The 18,156-nt window shown below is 44.0% G+C and overlaps 2 protein-coding genes across 2 annotated transcripts in view; one reads left to right on the forward strand and one right to left on the reverse strand.

Annotated features, from left to right (window-relative positions):
- The window catches only part of ASPH (aspartate beta-hydroxylase), a 230,196-nt gene extending 224,074 nt beyond the window's left edge, over positions 1 to 6,122 (forward strand). Inside the window, exon 26 of the mRNA XM_082601145.1 lies at positions 5,841 to 6,122. Coding sequence (XP_082457271.1) covers positions 5,841 to 5,928 — 88 coding nt within the window. The 3' untranslated portion in view covers positions 5,929 to 6,122. The remainder of the gene's footprint in view (positions 1 to 5,840) is intronic.
- CLVS1 (clavesin 1) overlaps positions 1 to 18,156 on the reverse strand; it is a gene marked incomplete at both ends in the record, with an annotated part of 139,040 nt that overhangs the window by 4,652 nt on the left and 116,232 nt on the right. The gene's annotated exons all lie outside the window — the stretch shown is intronic.

An 18,156-nucleotide genomic window follows, 5' to 3' on the forward strand; every position in this document is an offset into this window, starting at 1 on the left:
AATGTCTCCACCACTTGTAACAGAGAGCTCAGGAATTGTGCATTAACTGGAGGACCACTTGCCTCGCGACTTTGTTGCCCAGATCACGCTCAGTGGTAATCCTTGCATTTGGTGGCTTTGCCTTCTCCCAAGAAGATTAACACTTCTGCTAAAATAAACATTTCAGACTTTTCTCTTGGGTCCTCTTTCCAACACTGAAAGCCAGCTTAACCCCAAGGGCAAATAGGGGAGTTATTTGAGCCATCTCAGCCATCATTATCTCAGTGCTGTAGCAGACTGCCCTAACAAAGGCTTCATTCTTGCCTTGATAGCCACATTTTGTTTTCCTGCTATTATATCTCCTCTCTCTCTCTCTCTCTCTCTCCCTCCCTCCCTCCGCCCCCATTCCCTCTACCTTTCTTCTTTCTGCCTTCCCCTTTTCCTCTCCAAAATTTGGAACTGTCTGCACTGCATGTCATCAAACATCTATAGCCATGGTTTAATTTTTACTGATTCCAAAGGCAATTAAATTCCAAAAAGAACAAGATAAAGACGGAAATTTTTCACCATGAGCTAGTCCATTCTGCACAGACTTGCGCTTGAACTAAGAGTTCTGTTCTCAGTCAGAGGCTTCTTTGCAGAACTTCATTGAACTACCTTATCTCAACAGCTATCACCACATATTCTTCTTACTCATGAACTGCCATTGCCTGGCTTGGGCTTTGTGGACCCCAAATAAGGGCACAGGAACTCCACCCTTCAACCCCAGACATTCACCCAGAGTCACTGAAGGCCAGGGCTTTAGGGAACCTCAGAGGCAATTCAGTCAAACTCTCATTCAACTCAGGTCCTCCCCATTTCTCTTCCAGGGACCAACCTCGTCACTTCATCAGGAAGTCTTCCATGCTTCCGGTTTTATTTCTTAAAGTTAGTGATGGGCTTGGTTTTGTGGAATACTGCAGAACAGTCTAATATCTTAGCGAACCTGTATAAGAACTTCTAAACAGAAAGAGTGGGGTTTTTTTTAAAGATATGTTTAAAGATGCCTCTAAGTAATTCTGTTTAACCTCTGTTTCTCCCTGTAAGTTCAATTATCAAGGCAGTTCCCTCAGGAGCTCCTGCCTGGGCTTGAATGATGGCTCCACTGCTGGCTTTGTGATCTTGGGCAAATTCGACCCCCTCATGTGTAAAATGGAAATAGGATAGTGCCCACAACACGGGACCTGGGGGTAATGAGAATTCGATGAATTACAGCAAGTAAGGTGTCGAGCCCAGTGTCAGTGGGTGTTACGTGCTCCTACACTTTTAGCTCTTGTTACTCTTCCGCATTTGCCGATAAGAAAGTTAAGGCCTGGAATATTTAGTTCATTTACACATTGAGTCACAAAGCATGAATTCAACTCCAAGTTCCCATAGCCTCATGATTAAACTTACGAGAGAAAATTGTGTGTCCTGCTTGATGTGTCAGGTAACCTGACACTAAATGCAGACTAACATTTGAGAACAGATCCAGACTAATATTTTAAAATTTCAAAATAAGTGATGCGAACCCTATTATTTTACTTTATATCCTATAATTTTCAGAAGTAACACAGAAGTTCCCATCTGATTAACAATTATTTATGTAGCTTTCAGCACATCTCTTTGTAGTTGTTTCCCACTATGTAGAGCAATATGTAGAGTTGTTTCCCACTATGTAGAGCAATATGGGGTTTCCTTCTACTGTAAGGCCTTTGATAATGTCCTTGATAAGGAGTCTTAAGTTATAGTTGTAAGACGTGTATTCTTCTGTCCAGCTACCAAACTCTTCAGTATTAGAATCATACTTTCAGGCAACATGAAACAATTAATAGTTACTGAACTAGTAAATAAATCACGAATCATAAATCAACAAAGCACTTTAACAAAGGTAAACCTAAGTATTTTTCATGTCAGCAAAGCTTTTCCCTATCAAAGTAAAGAAATAAAAAATAAACCTCCCTCTACTTTGACAATATAGTTAGCCACAACTTACTGAAATATAAATAAACCAATCCAAGAAAAATAAATATTCTATTGCCTTTTTTTTTTTTCTTTGCGGTACGCGGGCCTCTCACTGCTGTGGCCTCTCCCATTGTGGAGCACAGGCTCCAGACACGCAGGCTCAGCGGCCATGGCCCACGGGCCCAGCCGCTCTGCGGCATGTGGGATCCTCCTGGACCGGGGCACGAACCCGTGTCCCCTGCATCGGCAGGCGGACTCTCATCCACTGCACCACCAGGGAAGCCCTCTATTGCTTTTTAAGTGAACTGTTTTTAGAGTGAGCCAAACATTCAATTCAGGTCTTGCCTATGTGCACAAATTTAAATGTATAACATATTTCTATTTCACCATGATGGGTACTGATCTTATAGCAAGGAGGAAAGAGCCAAGAGAAAACACGTGCACCTTCAGAAAGGAGGAAACCGGGCTCACGTGTACATAGGACTAGAGCAGCTCTGTCCAACACAGAGCCCCAACCACACGTGGCCATTGAGGACTTGAAACTGGGCCGGTCTGAGTTGAGATGGACTATAAAGATAATGTATACATGGGATCTCAAAGACAGTATGGAAAAAAAAAGAATGTAAAATATCTCACTAGGGCTTCCCTGGTGGCGCAGTGGTTGAGAGTCCGCCTGCCGATGCAGGGGACGTGGGTTTGTGCCCCGGTCTGGGAAGATCCCACATGCTGCAGAGCGGCTGGGCCCGTGAGCCATGGCCGCTGAGCCTGCACGTCCAGAGCCTGTGCTCCGCAACGGGAGAGGCCACAACAGTGAGAGGCCCGCGTACCGCAAAAAAATAATAAATAAAATAAATAAATAAATAAATAAAATATCTCACTAATACTTTTAAAATTATATTGAAATTATAATTTTGTATACATTGGGTTAAAACGTTAAAATTAATTTCACTTGTTTCTCTTTACTTTTGTAACGTGGCTACAAGACAACTTAAAATTCCATGTATGGCTCACATTATATTTCCATTGGACAGCAATGTTATTTAAGACCTAGTTCCCTCCATCACACTTGTAGCTGAGCCAGAGTAATATAAATCCTCATTTAGACATTCATAGTCATCCCAAAGGACCACAGCAACTACATTATGATCTGTCATTGCCAGTATTCACTGTGCCCAATTATTTTCCGTGTGTTAATAACTCATTTAATCCTCACACTGACACACACAAAGCCCCAGGTGACATGAGAGCTGCTTTCTGAGTATCACTGTCGTTGCTTGAATTCTAAATAGAAAGAAACTTCATCACTCTAGATTCCATTAATTTGTTATCCTTTAGATGAGGGTGAACACATACCATTATTTTACCTCTAAATGAATAAATAACATGAAAAGACTTTAGGAAGAAATTTAACCTACTTGAAGTGAAAGAAATAAGTTCTTTCTGAACACGTAGCAAAATTAGTATTAACTTTGTGTGACCACTACAGATGTTTTTTGCTGTTCATTGTAAGGGTCCTTGGGGAGCTGAGCTGATGGAACGGAGCTAGGCTGGGAGTTCAGTGCCTCTTCTCATCACGCCTGTCACTAACTTGCTGTCACTAACTAGGGCTCTATGGAACACCTCACTTGGCTTCTATGATCCCACATTTTTCAACTGTAAAATGATCTCAGACTAAGTGCTGTTTTAACCCCAAGATTTCACGAAGTCTACGAGACTGGGTTAAATCACCCATTAGTTCTTGAAAAGAATTAGACGTCATTTTTCCAAGTTCTACAATTCAGACTTTAAGCTAATTTGCTCAGATAGTCTAAGTTCCTCTCTATCTCAGCATTTGTCTTTACCTCCTTCTAGAAAAGCATAACAATACTAAAAATGACAAAATTTAGCCAGACCTGGAAAGCCTTTCCTGAAGTTTGTGCATGCCCAATACATTTAGATTTCATGAGTCAAAAAGATTTACCTTTTAAAAATATTTTTATTTCCGTAAGCTTCTAAATATTGAATTCAGAGTTGCCAGGTGCTACTTAATAACTATTTTCCTGTGTCATTGTAAAGCGTTTTAGTTTATTTAAAGACACTTCTTGCTACATGTCTGCAGGTCACAGTTTCCTGCTGCAGAGTAGCTCCCATCTGATCTGGAGCCACCAAGGGTTTTCCAGTGTGCAGAAAAATTCCAGTTGGCACTCAGCAAATCTTGCTTGTCACATCTGAAATCAGTTTCAGAATGCTTTGGAAAGGAAGATTTCAACACACACTTTAATTGGATATTTTTAGAATTATCACCTACAGGAGAGTTTCCCATCTCCAGGGCTGGTTATATAATTATTGTCATCATCTCATCATGGCCATCAACAATAACAGCCACACCATTTATTGAGTACTTATTTCATGCCAGGTTCTGCACTAATTATTTAGCCTGCATTATCTTTATTTAAACCTCACAATAATTTTCTGAGGTATTGGTTGATTTACAATGTTGTGTTAGTTTCAGGTGTACAGCACAGTGATTCAGTATATATATATATTCTTTTTCAGATTCTTTTCCCTTATAGGTTACTACAAAATATTGAGCTTAGCTTCCTGTGCTATACAGTAGGTCCTTGTTGGTTATCTATTTTATATATAGTAGTGTGTATATGTTAACCCCAGCCTCCTAATTTATCCCAACCCCCAGTCCTTTCCCCTTTGGTAACCATAAGTTCGTTTTCTATGTCTGTGAGCCTGTTTCTGTTTTGTAAATAGATCCATTTGTACCATATTTTACATTCCACATATAAGTGATACCATATGATATTTGTCTGTCTCTGCCGGACTTACTTCACTTAGTATGATAATCTCTAGGTCCATTCATGTTGCTGCAAATTACGTTATTTCATTCTTTTTTATGGCTGAGTAGTATTCCATTGTGTATATATACTACATCTTCTTTATCCATTCATCTGTTGATGGACATTTAGGTTGCTTCAGGTCTTAGCTATTGTAAATAGTGCTTCTTTGAACATTGGGGTGCATGTATCTTTTCAAATTAGAGTTTTCTCCAGATATATGCACAGAAGTGGGACTGCTGGATCATATGGTAACTCTATTTTTAGTTTTTTAAGGAACCTCCATACTATTTATGGTATAGCTATAGTGGCTCCACCAATTTACATTCCCACCAACAGTGTAGGCAGGTTCCCTTTTCTCCACTGAGGTGAGTATTGTTAATTCTGTTTTGCAGATCAGGAAACTAAGCCTTGGAAAAGTTAATTAATTTGCTCAAGTTTCCACAGTTAGTTGTGGAACTAGAATCTGAACCCAAATATGACTCTATAACCCACATTCTTAAACACTATGCTACACTGTTCAAGAAATACCTACAGGGGGTTTCCCTGGTGGCGCAGTGGTTGAGAATCTGCCTGCCGATGCAGGGGACACGGGTTCATGCCCCGGTCCGGGAGGATCCCACATGCCACAGAGCGGCTGGGCCCGTGAGCCATGGCCACTGGGCCTGCGCGTCCAGAGCCTGTGCTCCGCAACGGGAGAGGCCACAACAGTGAGAGGCCCGCGTAACGCAACAAAAAAAAAGAAAAGAAAAGAAATACCTACAACTTGGTAAGAAACCAAAGGATATTAACATATATCCAGAACTGTTAATATTTCAAGTTCTCAGAGAAGCATTTCTTCTATTGGCATTGATGAAGCCAGTGGTTAACAAAATCATGTATTATGTATTAAAACTTAATTTTAGGCACAGTGATGAAATCAGAAAATAGCAGAACTTCATTCAGGAAAAGAAAAGTGTTCTAGTAATTACATGTTGTACAATCGTATCTTCATCTATCACGACCAGCAAAGAATTTAATAACACTTCAAGATCCTTTCTTTTAAATGTACAGCATTCACCCAAATACCTGGGAACAGCTCTACAGAACTGGAATCAGCCAACATGGAGAGTCGATTAGGATGGAGAAAGGGAGCAGATAAGATTATCTGAGAACAGAGCTCAGCTGCCAGAAGACAAATCAAGGCCAGGAACTTGGAGATGAGGAGGAAGGAATGAAAGGAAAGACCAAGAAAGGCCCTGGTGGAAACTGGCAGCTGCAATTGGTTGTTCCGCTTAATTTATTTGCAAACCAGTTTATTGCTCTTTATGAAACAATGCATTCCTGTCATATTAGCTCACAGTATTTCACCGGTACCAGGCGGACAGGATATTCCCACATTCTCTAGAGGGCTATGAGAGATAAAAGATACAATAAAGCTCTTGGAGCTCGTTCAAGGAGAAATTATTTCAGTGGACAGACATCATTTTACCAACACTTCTCTGAATATGATCTCTGGGTATGAACAGCTGATAGCCTTTCTGATAACAGAGGCAGCCCTTGCCTGCCCTCTTGAAGAAAACCAAAGGAAAGAATGCAAATTTAGAAAATAGATATAGAGAAGAGGATTATTTAATTATAAAAATATTCTTAATTTTACCGAGCAATTTCTCAAAGCATTCCTTTAAGCAGAGTCGCCCTAGTGCACCTGAGGATGAGAGTGTTCAAGGTCATAATTAGCGTGTGTTGTGTTCAAACCCTTCAGAGGAGCCCCAGGCAGCAGAGTGAGGGCTGCAGCTGTCTTAGGGCCAGTCTGTAGCTGAACCAGATGACTGTCCTTGCCGTGAGCTCACATTCTGTGTGTGTGCAGGTTTCCAAAATTTTGAGAAACAGAATGCACTGCTATAGATAGTCCGATGTGGATTCAGGTGTCCTGAGCGGTCAGAAGATGGTTCAAATAATGCATTTTCAACATGCAGATATTTCTGGAGAGTTTTTTAATCCTACCCATCATATCTTAAAATAGCAACACAGCAAACAGCTACAGATGCTGGCACCCCCTGCTTTGAATGCACTCATCTTTCATTAGAATTAGACGGGCACAGAGAGCCGCCAGGCACTCTCAGAGCGGCCCTAATTTTTCCAAATTATTCTTCTCCCTGTGAAATGGATGGTGCACAGCCTCAGTGGAGTTCCTTTGCTAGAACTAGAATATGGTGTTCTGAAGCAGGTAGAGAAATGCCGGAAGCTGCCAGCAGCTGAGACCATGAGGATGACTCATTCCTCCTGAGTTTGAAAAGGCTGGCTGGGTTCTCGATAAAAACTACCTTCTGTAAGTCTGGTTTTGAGTCAGAGGACTTAAATGGATCTAAATGACAGGACATTAATGGATCTTCTTTGATAGTACTACATTAGCCTGAATATCGATTTTCTTCCTGAGTAGCTGTAGCTTCCCCACTCAGAATGGGGTTTGAGGACAGCACAGTACATGAAAGTGTGACAGAGTAAGTTGCTTTTCAACTGTGTCTTAAAGACAGGGTACAATCCGGGCTGGCGGGAACGGGAACAGACATCCAAGACAGCTGCAGTGCTTTGCACAGAGACAAATGCCCCGAAAAGGCGCTCTGGAAGCCCCTGTGGAAGGAAGGAAAGAGAAGGAAGAAAGGAGGGAGGGAGGAAGGAATACGCAAAAGTGTGAGAACAGATGTGATAAAGGAGACAAAGCATTGGGCTTGGAATGAAGAGAACTGAATTTACAATATTTTGCCACCTACCAGCCCTGTGATCTGGGCTAAATCATTTAACCTCTGTGGGCTTCAGCTACTTGATCTATAGCATGGGGATAATAATCTGTCTATTTTTATTAATTTTAATCTATTAAAATTCTCTATTTTTAAACATATCTATTTTTAAAAAATTCTCAAAACCTGAAAGGCTCAATTTTTCAACAACCCTTAGAATAAGCCCAGGAATATCTGTCCAGTCTGGCTTGTGGGGAAATATTCCAGTCTAGGGCCTTGCCACTTAAAGTATGGTCCCCAGACTAGCAGCACCCGTACCACCTGGGAGCTGACGAGAAATGCAGATTCTCAGGCCCACCCCAGACCCGCTGAATCCGAATCTGCATTTTAACAAGATCCCGGTGCTTTGGATGCACATTACAATCTTCAAAGCATTGCTCTGGAGCTGTCACTGCCTGGCTAAATAATTGTGGGGCAGTAAGACACCTTCCCATCCCAGGTTTGCCTGAAAGGAAATCTGCTTTCATCTACCTCAAGAAGAGCTGTAAGGATTTGTCAGGTGTGGCTCATTCAAACCAAATTCCTGCTTCTGTTCACTCATGGATGCAATATCTTAAAGAGTCAGAAGAGCTCATGAAATGCCAAATTTATTACTAGGGAACAGCTCTCGGTTTAGGAAAATCTGCCTTCAAATCTGGAAAATATTTTAAGGGGCAGGAAAACATTTTGGAAATTCGAAGTTGAGCAATCCTGCATTCCCACTTCACATTTTGTCCGTGTTCATGTCATGCAATAAATTTTTTCAAAAGATTTGAGCATGTCGGTGCTTTGTGACCACCTAGAGGGGTGGGATAGGGAGGGTGGGAGGGAGACGCAAGAGGGAGGGGATATGGGGATATATGTGTATGTATAGCTGATTCACTTTGTTATACAGCAGAAACTAACACACCATTGTAAAGCAGTTATACTCCAATAAAGATGTTAAAACAAAAAAGTTTTGAGCATGTACTATATGCTAAATAAGGAAGGGAAAATATCTCTGCCTTCAAGGTATTCACATGAAAGAGATACAGATTAATATAAAAACGCCTGTCAGTCTGGCAGCCCTGTACACTCTCATTCCAGAGAGTTGCCCAGACTCAGTGTCAACAGCTCACACACAGGTTGGAAACACCCTTGGAAAGTCAGGATTGTGCTATCTCAAAGCTGGGCATCAGTGTAAGTGCTGGACCACAGGACTGATCCAGTCAGAGAAGCCTTGTTCACGTGACTAGTGGGGCTGACACAGACAATGAACGTGGAAGATGGAAGCAAACGAGAAACTTCTGGAACGTGAGAAGTGCTGGGAAGCCAAAGAATCAGGGCACTGTGACAGAGAGGGCCTGGGGAAAGGGGGTCTTGTTCCTTTAGTGAGGATGCTCCTCCACCAAGACGCACGACTACTGTGATTCAATTTGGATCACTGTTTTATACTTTGGTTCCAACTAAACTTTTCAAAATAGCACAAAAGTCAGCTTTTATAGTAATGCATCCAGATCTGTGTTCAGTGGGTAGAACCAACAAGATTGGGGAGAAGGTTATGTGTTCAGTTTTGGACACGGTTAGTGTGAGGGCTTGTGTGGCATCCAGTGAGAGTAGTCACGTAGGCAGCTGCTTCTATGGTTCTAAAGCTCAGAGGAGACTTCTAGAATGAACATAGGTTAGGGGCTCCAAGGCATAAAGGCATGCAAGCCACGGGAATGGAGGAGAGCTCCAGAGTGAACACCAGAGTGGTAGGAGGTGAACCACAAGTGGTTCCCTTGAAGCCAAGTGGGTAGAGTGAGAGTTTCAGGAAGGATGCTCTACTGACCTTCCCCCCGCTCAGCTCCTCCTCCAAGTTCCCTATCTTGGGAAACAGAAATGTTCTCCAGCAACCTACCCAAGCCAGAGACCTCCAGTCATTCCTGAAATCTCTTCCCTCTGTTCCCCATAATGACTTTATCATCAGGTCATGTTGATTCTACCCACTACATATCGTTGAGTACACCTTCTCTCTGCTTCCACTCACACAGCCCCGGTCCAACTACCGCCATCTCTTGCCTGTACTATTGCGGGAGCCCCAGACAGTCTGGGTGCATGTACCGTCCCTCACTCCAAGTCATACTTCTCACAGAAGGCTGGGTGTGCCTTTTCATAAACTCATATATTCATGTCACTCCCCTGCTTAAAACCTTTCCATGACTCTCCTTTGCTCTTAGGATAAAGGTCAACATCCTTCTCAAGACCTATGTGGTCTTGCATGCCCCCCACACACCTCTTCTCGTCTTACTTTCTGCTCTCCAACCTCTCTGGGCTTTTCTGTTCTTGTTTTCGTGTTAATTCTGTATTTCATTGAATCTAAGATATCATCAGTTGTAAGACAGGTCCTGATTTCAGAGATTTTTAATTTAAAAAAATACATCTTATTATTGGTAAAACACCGTCGTCCCAGGAACCCCCCTGCTCCTTCCAAATGCAGGGTGTTTGCTCCCAATTCCACGCTTCTCCTTTCACCTGGGAAACTTTTTCTCAACCCTCAAGTCTCAGTTTATGCGTGACTTCCTCAGGGAAGCCCTTTCTGACCAGCACCCCTCCCAGACCAGATTAGGACCCTCAAGATGCACCTCATGGTACACTGTCATTGTCAAAGCACTTGTCCTGGTGAGAATAAACCAGCTGTTTGTACAGTGACGTGTTTAAAGCCTGTCTCCCTTCATAGGCTGTGGACTCAGCGAGCAGGGGCGGGGTCTGCCCTTCCAACCACTTTATCCTCAGCAGCTAACACTTCACTTCACCCTCACAGCACAATAATAAGGCAGATCTAATAGTTTTTCCCTTTGGAGAGAGGAAACCAAGGTCACAGAGAGATAGCTACTCAGGTCACATGGCTCCTGATTTGAACCCACAGAATCTGATGTAGATCCTGGTCTCTTAATGACTCTATCTTGTACTACGTCTTGGTGTCTAGTAGGTCCTCAATACATATTTGCTGCATGAATAAATGAACAAAATGTTCAAAAAGGTAAGTATCATAAAGGTTAATTGTTAATGAAAATTCAGAAACTAGGAGAAATCATCAGACTAAGGAGTTAGTTACAGATACCCTTAGAGACAATTTCAAAGTCTGATCAAACATTGATTACAAATAAGATGATGATCCTGTCCTACTCCATTCTGCGTGGTTGACTGTTAAGTTCATCACTCTACACAGTCCTCTGTTCCTGACAGCATTGACTGCCATACAATTCCTTCCTTCCTTCTTTCCTGTTTCCCTTCTCCTTTTCTCTCCCCGCCTCTCTCCTTGCCCTCTTTCTTTCTTCTTCAGAAAATGTGCATTGAGCATCTGTTATATACTAGGGTATTTGTGAGGCACGGGGTACATATTGGTGAATAAAACAGCACAGCCTCTGCCCTGAGAGGGTTTATAATCTATAGAAGGGAGATTGAATACATAAGCCAACAGATGTGTGATTATGGGATTGTGATCCCTATTAAGAAGGAAACAGGGACTTCCCTGGTGGTCCAGTGGCTAAGGTTCTGCGCTCCCAATGCAGGGGGCCTGGGTTCAATCAATGCAGGGAACTAGATCCTACATGCTCCAACTAAGAGCCTGCATGCCGCAACTAAAGATCCCACATGCCGCAACTAAGACCTGGCGCAGCCAAATAAATATTTAAAAAAATTTTTTTAATGAAAACAGTGCTCAGTGACAGAGAAGAGCAGGGTGGGAAGGGAGGGGTCTTTGGGACGGGGAGGGTGAAGAACTCCCTCCAGGGCTGTGGGTGGAGAAGCCAGCCCTGATGAAAGAGTGGGCCACGAGCCAGGGGAGAACATCTCGGAGCAGGGAGGCCCTGGAGCAGGAAGAAGCCTGGCCATGGAGGCGGCGGACAGAAGCCAGTGTGGCAGGGGCCTGTGATAAACGGCAGCAGCCTCTACCCAATGCAGGGAGCCAGTGGGAGGTCTGCAGAGGATGTTGGGCAAAGGGGTGGCATCATTGTGATTTTTTAAAGATTACACTTAAGATTCCATGGATAATATGTTAGATTAGAGGGACAGAGAGGAAGGAATAACACTGATAAAGACCAGTAAGGATATAACTGCTCTCCAAGCCCAAGAGGGCAGGCTTACACCAGGACGGGTTGGTGAGTGGAAAATCAGGACTCATATGAAGACTAGACCTTCTTGGCAGACAGAGAGGAAGAGAGGCAGGGAGTCTGTATTGCTAATTCCCCCCGCCTTGACTTTGCCTTCTGTGTCCAGCACCCACTGTGCATGACCGCTCTGGGTGCAGGGCTCCAAGGGTACAAAATTCCTGCCCTCTGCACACATTAAGGCCAAGAAGAGGGAAATGGCCAATGTAAGTCTGACTTCTAACCAGGAATTCAAGGCGTCTCCCTTCAAGCCACCACACCTAATCATTGCCTGCTTCTCAGGGAGTTGGGAATTTCCATAGTTAGTGAGAAACTTCCCCTGGGAACGAAGTTAAAACTCTAAAAAACTGGAAATCCTTACGAACCATACTGGAGGAGGAAAGCTACTACTTAGCATCCTGTTCCTCTGTGGGACGTCCTGGGTACTGTCTCCACCTGCTGCCCTCTGACTCTGACAGCAACCCCTGAGGTTATATCCACTTTAGAGTTCAGGAAGCCAACACTCCATGTGGTTAAGCCAAGACTTGACGTGTGCCTAACCACATAACTAGAAAAATCAGTGGAAGGAAGTGACCAGAACCCACATCGAGTCCCATAAGGGGAGACTGGGGGGAAAAAAGAGGCAAGTGAGAAGAAAAGAACTGTAAACACTGCCTCAAAGTCTCAAAGCTGAAGCAAGCGGCTGGGATTAGGATGCGGTGACACGTGCCTGGAGCCCCTGAGGCCCGTCTTGAAGAGCAGTGGAGCAAAGGGAAGCCGGGCCAGCGGGGCTGATCACCATCATCACAGGGACACAGGCAGCTGTATCCCAAATGGGGCCCTGAAGGAGTTTCCTCTGAGATGCTGAAAGCTCAACAATGCTCATTTATGGCCTTGACATGAAAACTCGAACGCTGCAGTTTGGATAATTTAAGCCCAAATAAGATCTACAGCAGGTTTGCCTAAACCTGAAAAGGAGCTGAAATTCTCTATGCAAGCAGCGCATTGTTTTTATGATTGACACTTCAAAGAGATTTTTATCACGTATCATGTCAGATATTTGTTTTCACCCATACGATCACTAAAACTTATATAAGAGACCCACTTCTAGCTAGATGTTGGGTACACACAGCATCAGCGTTACTGGAATCAGGCAAAATATTTGTCTACCAACAGCAATATGTTCACAAGAAATAAGCTTTCTTTGCTTTTCTTGCCTAGACTACATCTCCCTTTCCAAGTAATTGCATCTGACTATGAGTCTTCAGCAAACAGGAGTCTTTTTCGGAACAGACACTGTGAGTAGCGAAACACTTTGCACTTGAAACTACACCCAGTCACACCCACGTCTGTTCATTTTCCTCTAATTCAACCCTACTTCCTGGCTTTGCCAGGAGCTTAGAACTCTTTATCTCATAATCTGTCATGTCATTCGTTAAAAAAGGAGAACGTGGCATCCCCCCACCATATTTTATCTGGCCTCATTCACGTCCTTATGGACTGAACTCATCGTAGATTTTCTTCCATTCTAATGTTGCATGGCTCTATAGGATGCATTTGCAAGGAGATGCACCACCACCCCCATTTCTGCCCCAGCAAAGAAAGTTGTACAAAAGCAGGACATCCATCTCAGCCGGATGCACAAGTAATGATGAGACTAGGCAGCTATTTTTCTTGGTTCTTTAAGATATGTTAACAATTTCCTATCAGCATCCACGCAACACTTCAGTATCCAATAACCGACATAAAACACCAGGCATGTGTGGTGTACCCATGAGGTCTTTGCTTCTAGAAGTGATGATATCTCAGGCACTAGCTGCCTGAAGAGGAGTGACACCCCAAAAGTATGAAGTTCAATCCTGTTTGAGCTATAAACCAGTCACAAGACAACTTACAGGGCAGCAGGGACTGTGGGGCATTCATTAAGAAATGACGCATTATGTAATTTTACTGAATGTAACCTCCATATGGAACATCTGTTCCCGGGCCACACAGTAAAATGGGCCCTTTTTTGCCCCGACTGCTTAGAAGACAAGGGTCCTCCTGTTTCCACACTGCCACCCCTCATTCTTTTCGTATGGGTTGTATTTCACGATGATGTATTACTTCTGCCGGAAATGAGTGGTTATCCAGCAAACGCGTACATTCACCCTATAAAACGAGGAGTACATGCCGAAAGATCACCAAGGTCATGGCCAATTCTATTGACAGCTGAAAACAGTTAAAACGACTTTCTTTTTTAACCACCCAGGCAGGACCCAAAAGGGAACAACACGGCCAAAACTTTCCTTCTGGCTCAGAAATCTGAACTCGATCCGAGCGTTCCCTCCCCCTCTCCCCACTGCCTCCAGAATAGCGTGTGGCTCACAAGGTCTTTTGACAGCGTCCTGCTTCTTCCATGTGGGATCTAGGAGAGGCCTTTAGGGAGCATAGGGACGAAGGCGTTTTGTCAAACGGATCAAAAGCAGCCCTTCCGGGCTTCCCTGGTGGCGCAGTGGTTGAGAGTCCGCCTGCCGATGCATGGGACACGGGTTCGTGCCCCGGTCCGGGAAGATCCCACATGCTGTGGAGCAGCTGGACCCGTGAGCCATGGCTGCTGAGCCTGCGCGTCCGGAGCCTGTGCTCCGCAATGGGGGAGGCCACAACAGTAAGAGGCCTGCTTACCACAAAAAAAGAAAGAAAAAAGCAGTCCTTCCACTGTGTAGCTGGACAAGACCCCAAAGCACTGGTCCCTCTGATGGCCCAGTATACAGGGTGGGTGATGTGGATCATTTCTCTGGAAGCTGGGGCCACTCCTTACTGGCATGAGTGAAGGTGCCGCTCGGGTCTCTAAGGCCTCTTCCTCTACAGACAAGTTTCTGGATTCCTAATAAGTTCTAAAGGTTTCATAAATAAATAAAAACAGGAGTTATTGCATATACTCAGCCAAACTTTATCTATGATCAGGCTGCATCAAAACCCCCAAATTACTGGAAATGACAAAAACTGCCAGTTTTGACTAATGAATGGCGTTATCCCTAGCTAAAAAAATAATCCTGGGAACAAACATCTTTACATGTAATACACACTGAAAGCAGCAGAATCATTGCCGTGCCATGCCAACTTAGAATGTCGGTATGGAATTTATAACTAAAATGTTACGTGTGCGCTCTTCTACATGGGTGCTGCCATAGTACCACTTTTTGCCTTGAGGCGCTTTGCTCACACTGGTCTTTTGATTCCACGAGGTACAGCGGCCTGTGACCTCAGCACAGAGGAGCTCTCCCTAAATACCTATCGAATGGATGAGGCCAGGCTTCTGCTCTGTGTATCTTCAAAGTCACTTTGGCTCTGCTTTTCCTCAAAGTGACTGCGTCTGATTTGGTGGCTGGTGCGCCTGCATCATGGGCTGGGTTTAGCTATCAGGCCCCATTCAGCTCACTCACTGTACAAGGAAAAAGAAAATGTGCCTTTCTGCCTGTGGTAATTTCTGGGCTTTTGAGAAGGAACCACAGCTTCACCATCATCAGGCTAGGAGTTCCTCTTCCGGGGCTGAGACACGAATGTCTATTTGGAAAATTAATTAGCTGAATGAGACTGGAATCCCAGATAGTACATTAAAAACATCATCATCATGCCTTTCCTTGAATAGCAGGGATGCCAGATTGAGCCCAGATCAAAATGCAGATGGATCTGAGTGCACTGCGAGGGGACCTCCAGGCGACAAAGGATGAAAATTGTGAGTCAAAGTTCAGCCCGGTTCCATGAACTTAAATCAGCTCCCTGACTTTCTCTTTCGAATATCCGGGCAGCGTTTTCCATCCTCGTAGCCTCTGGGAGATGAGTGTACTGTAAGATGTTAACAGCTGCTCTACTCAGAAAGCACCCTCTGGGGCTTCCCTGGTAGTGCAGTGGTTGAGAGTCCGCCTGCCGATGCAGGGGACACGGGTTTGTGCCCCGGTCCGGGAGGATTCCACATGCCGCGGAGCGGCTGGGCCCATGAGCCATGGCCGCTGAGCCTGCGTGTCCGGAGCCTGTGCTCCACAGCAGTGAGAGGCCCACGTACCGGAAAAAAAAAAAAAAGCACTCTCTGATGAAATAGCTTTAGTGATGCAGCTTTTTTCCCTGCAGGACTTCTCAGGACCTTGACTATGATAATCAGACGACAAAAAATATTTTTTAAATCTTAGTACCAGTGGAAAAAAAGCATAACTGTGTACCATGTACTTATATATTTTTTAACTAAAAAATATTAAGTAGGTATGGAGCGCCTGCCATGTGCAAGATACCATGCTTTTGGCAGAAGCTAGCAGTGCGGCCAAACCAAAAATCTTCAGACTGAAAGTTAGGATGCTGAGCTTGATTCCCAGCTATTCCACTGAAGCAGTAATGGGCAAGGGGATGGGGTGGATATCTTTACACTATGGTTGATAGTCCACAAAATGTAATGGAAATTTACCATCTATAAGACTAAAATTTAAGTTAAACATCGAATAACTTTGTTTTTGTTAAAATTAAAGATCTTAGGAGAGTTTTGTAAATAACACTGATTCCATCATGGCAACATGAGTTTGTGATTACTTAATAAATGCAAAGTTCTCATTATCTATCTATCTCAACATCTATATATATATGTGTGTGTGTGTGTGTGTACACACACACACACAACCATATGGGGGACACCTGATGATCTCCAGATGACATCTAAGGACCTCCTCCAGCTCTAAAATCTCCTAAATCCCCGATAATAAGGAGAATGATAAAATGTATTTTATATGCAATTTTAGTATTTTATATACAATTTTTGTGGAGGGTGTTTATCCTGCAAACAGAAGCTGTCTGCAGTGGTTTAGACAAGAGGAACCTGCTGGAGATCAGTAGAGGATGGCCTAAACTAGACTGTTTCTCTCCCTGGCTGCCCTGGCACAGACCACCTGTCCTTCCGGTATGGAGGGAACGCACCGTTCTGATCTGGTCTGCACCCCTTCCTCGTTCTATAACAACCTGGTTTAGTCCGGGATTTTACCCTGCCCTCCACCAGAGTGAGCACATGCCCAGGCCTGGAAACTCAGATGCACACGCACCCTGCCTCAGGGATGGGCTCAGAGACGGCCCAAAGCCTGGCTTTTCAGAGGCCTCCCTTTAACGTTCGCCCAGAAATGCGGGGAAAGACACTATTTCTTTGAGATCATCAGCTCCATTGGCAATAGCTGCCATCAGGGTCAACTAAGATTGGGAGCAACCAATGGAGTCATGAAACAACGCCTCTGAGAGCAATGTGTGATCTCTCCCGGGCTGCTGGGGGGCTGCTGATAACCTTGCCTTCTCAGTGCCGGGTCTGAGCAGCCCTGTACCAAACCGGCCACTTCTGCACAAGCACGGCTCCACCTCTAGGGAAAGGCTTCAGTTCCTTACTTGGAATCAAGATCTTAGGATAAATTTTACATAGGATTTATCACCAGTAATTAAAAAAATTTTTATGTATATGTGTGTATGCATACATTTCAACATATACATATATCCATTTGTACATAAACACCAAATATATAGTATACGTATATGTACAAGTATATGTGTAGATGTATACACGTATAATACCTACAAATATATTTTAAAAAGTAAAACCTTTCCAAAAATGCTCCTCATCCACCAGTAGTTACTTCAAGATTGTGTATGGGTGTGCCTTTTTTTTTTTTTTTTTTTTTTTTTTTGTGGTATGCGGGCCTCTCACTGTTGTGGCCTCTTCCGTTGTTGAGCACAGGCTCCGGACGCACAGGCTCAGCGGCCATGGCTCACGGGCCCAGCCGCTCCGCGGCATGTGGGATCTTCCCGGACCGGGGCACGAACCCGTGTCCCCTGCATCGGCAGGCGGACTCTCAACCACTGCGCCACCAGGGAAGCCCATGGGTGTGCCTTTATAATGATATCCATAGCCATTTAAATTACTTTATCAGAGATATAGGCTAGAACCAGAAAGTAATTAATAAACCAATCCTAATAACTGAAAGGGGTGTCACAAAATCTGTGACACTGATTTAAAGCCCATGCACTTCCTTCATGGGACAGAAATTCCAGGCCTGCCCTCCCAAAACTGAAGCAGGACTGCTGGTTCCCAATCCAAGACATTTCCACCTCCTTCCAGGCAGCAAAAGCTCCTTCAGTTTGGGTGTTGTCCTCCCCCTGTGAATCAGGGTGGACCCCTGCCTCAGACATCTCCACTCGTGCTGGACGCAGCGGTAAGGACCTGGGTTCTGGTGGCAACCACTGAGGCACTAGAATAAACATTCCTGTAGCCACCTTACTTTGTAACTTCTCATTATGTGAAATGATACGTTTTCCTTATTGTTTAAAGCAATGCAGTTGGAGTTTTGTCATATTCGCAGCCAAATAATTATATAGAGCCTAATACAAAGCCCACTTACTGTTATTTGTTGGACAGCATTAAAAAGTTTGGCTACCTACTTTCCAGATCTTAAACATATTCCGGTAGTAACTTAGGAGGAAGTGGGGTGCTTCAGACCT

The sequence above is a fragment of the Mesoplodon mirus genome (assembly GCF_964341445.2).
Source record: "Mesoplodon mirus genome assembly, chromosome: 16".
Lineage (NCBI taxonomy): Eukaryota > Metazoa > Chordata > Mammalia > Artiodactyla > Ziphiidae > Mesoplodon > Mesoplodon mirus.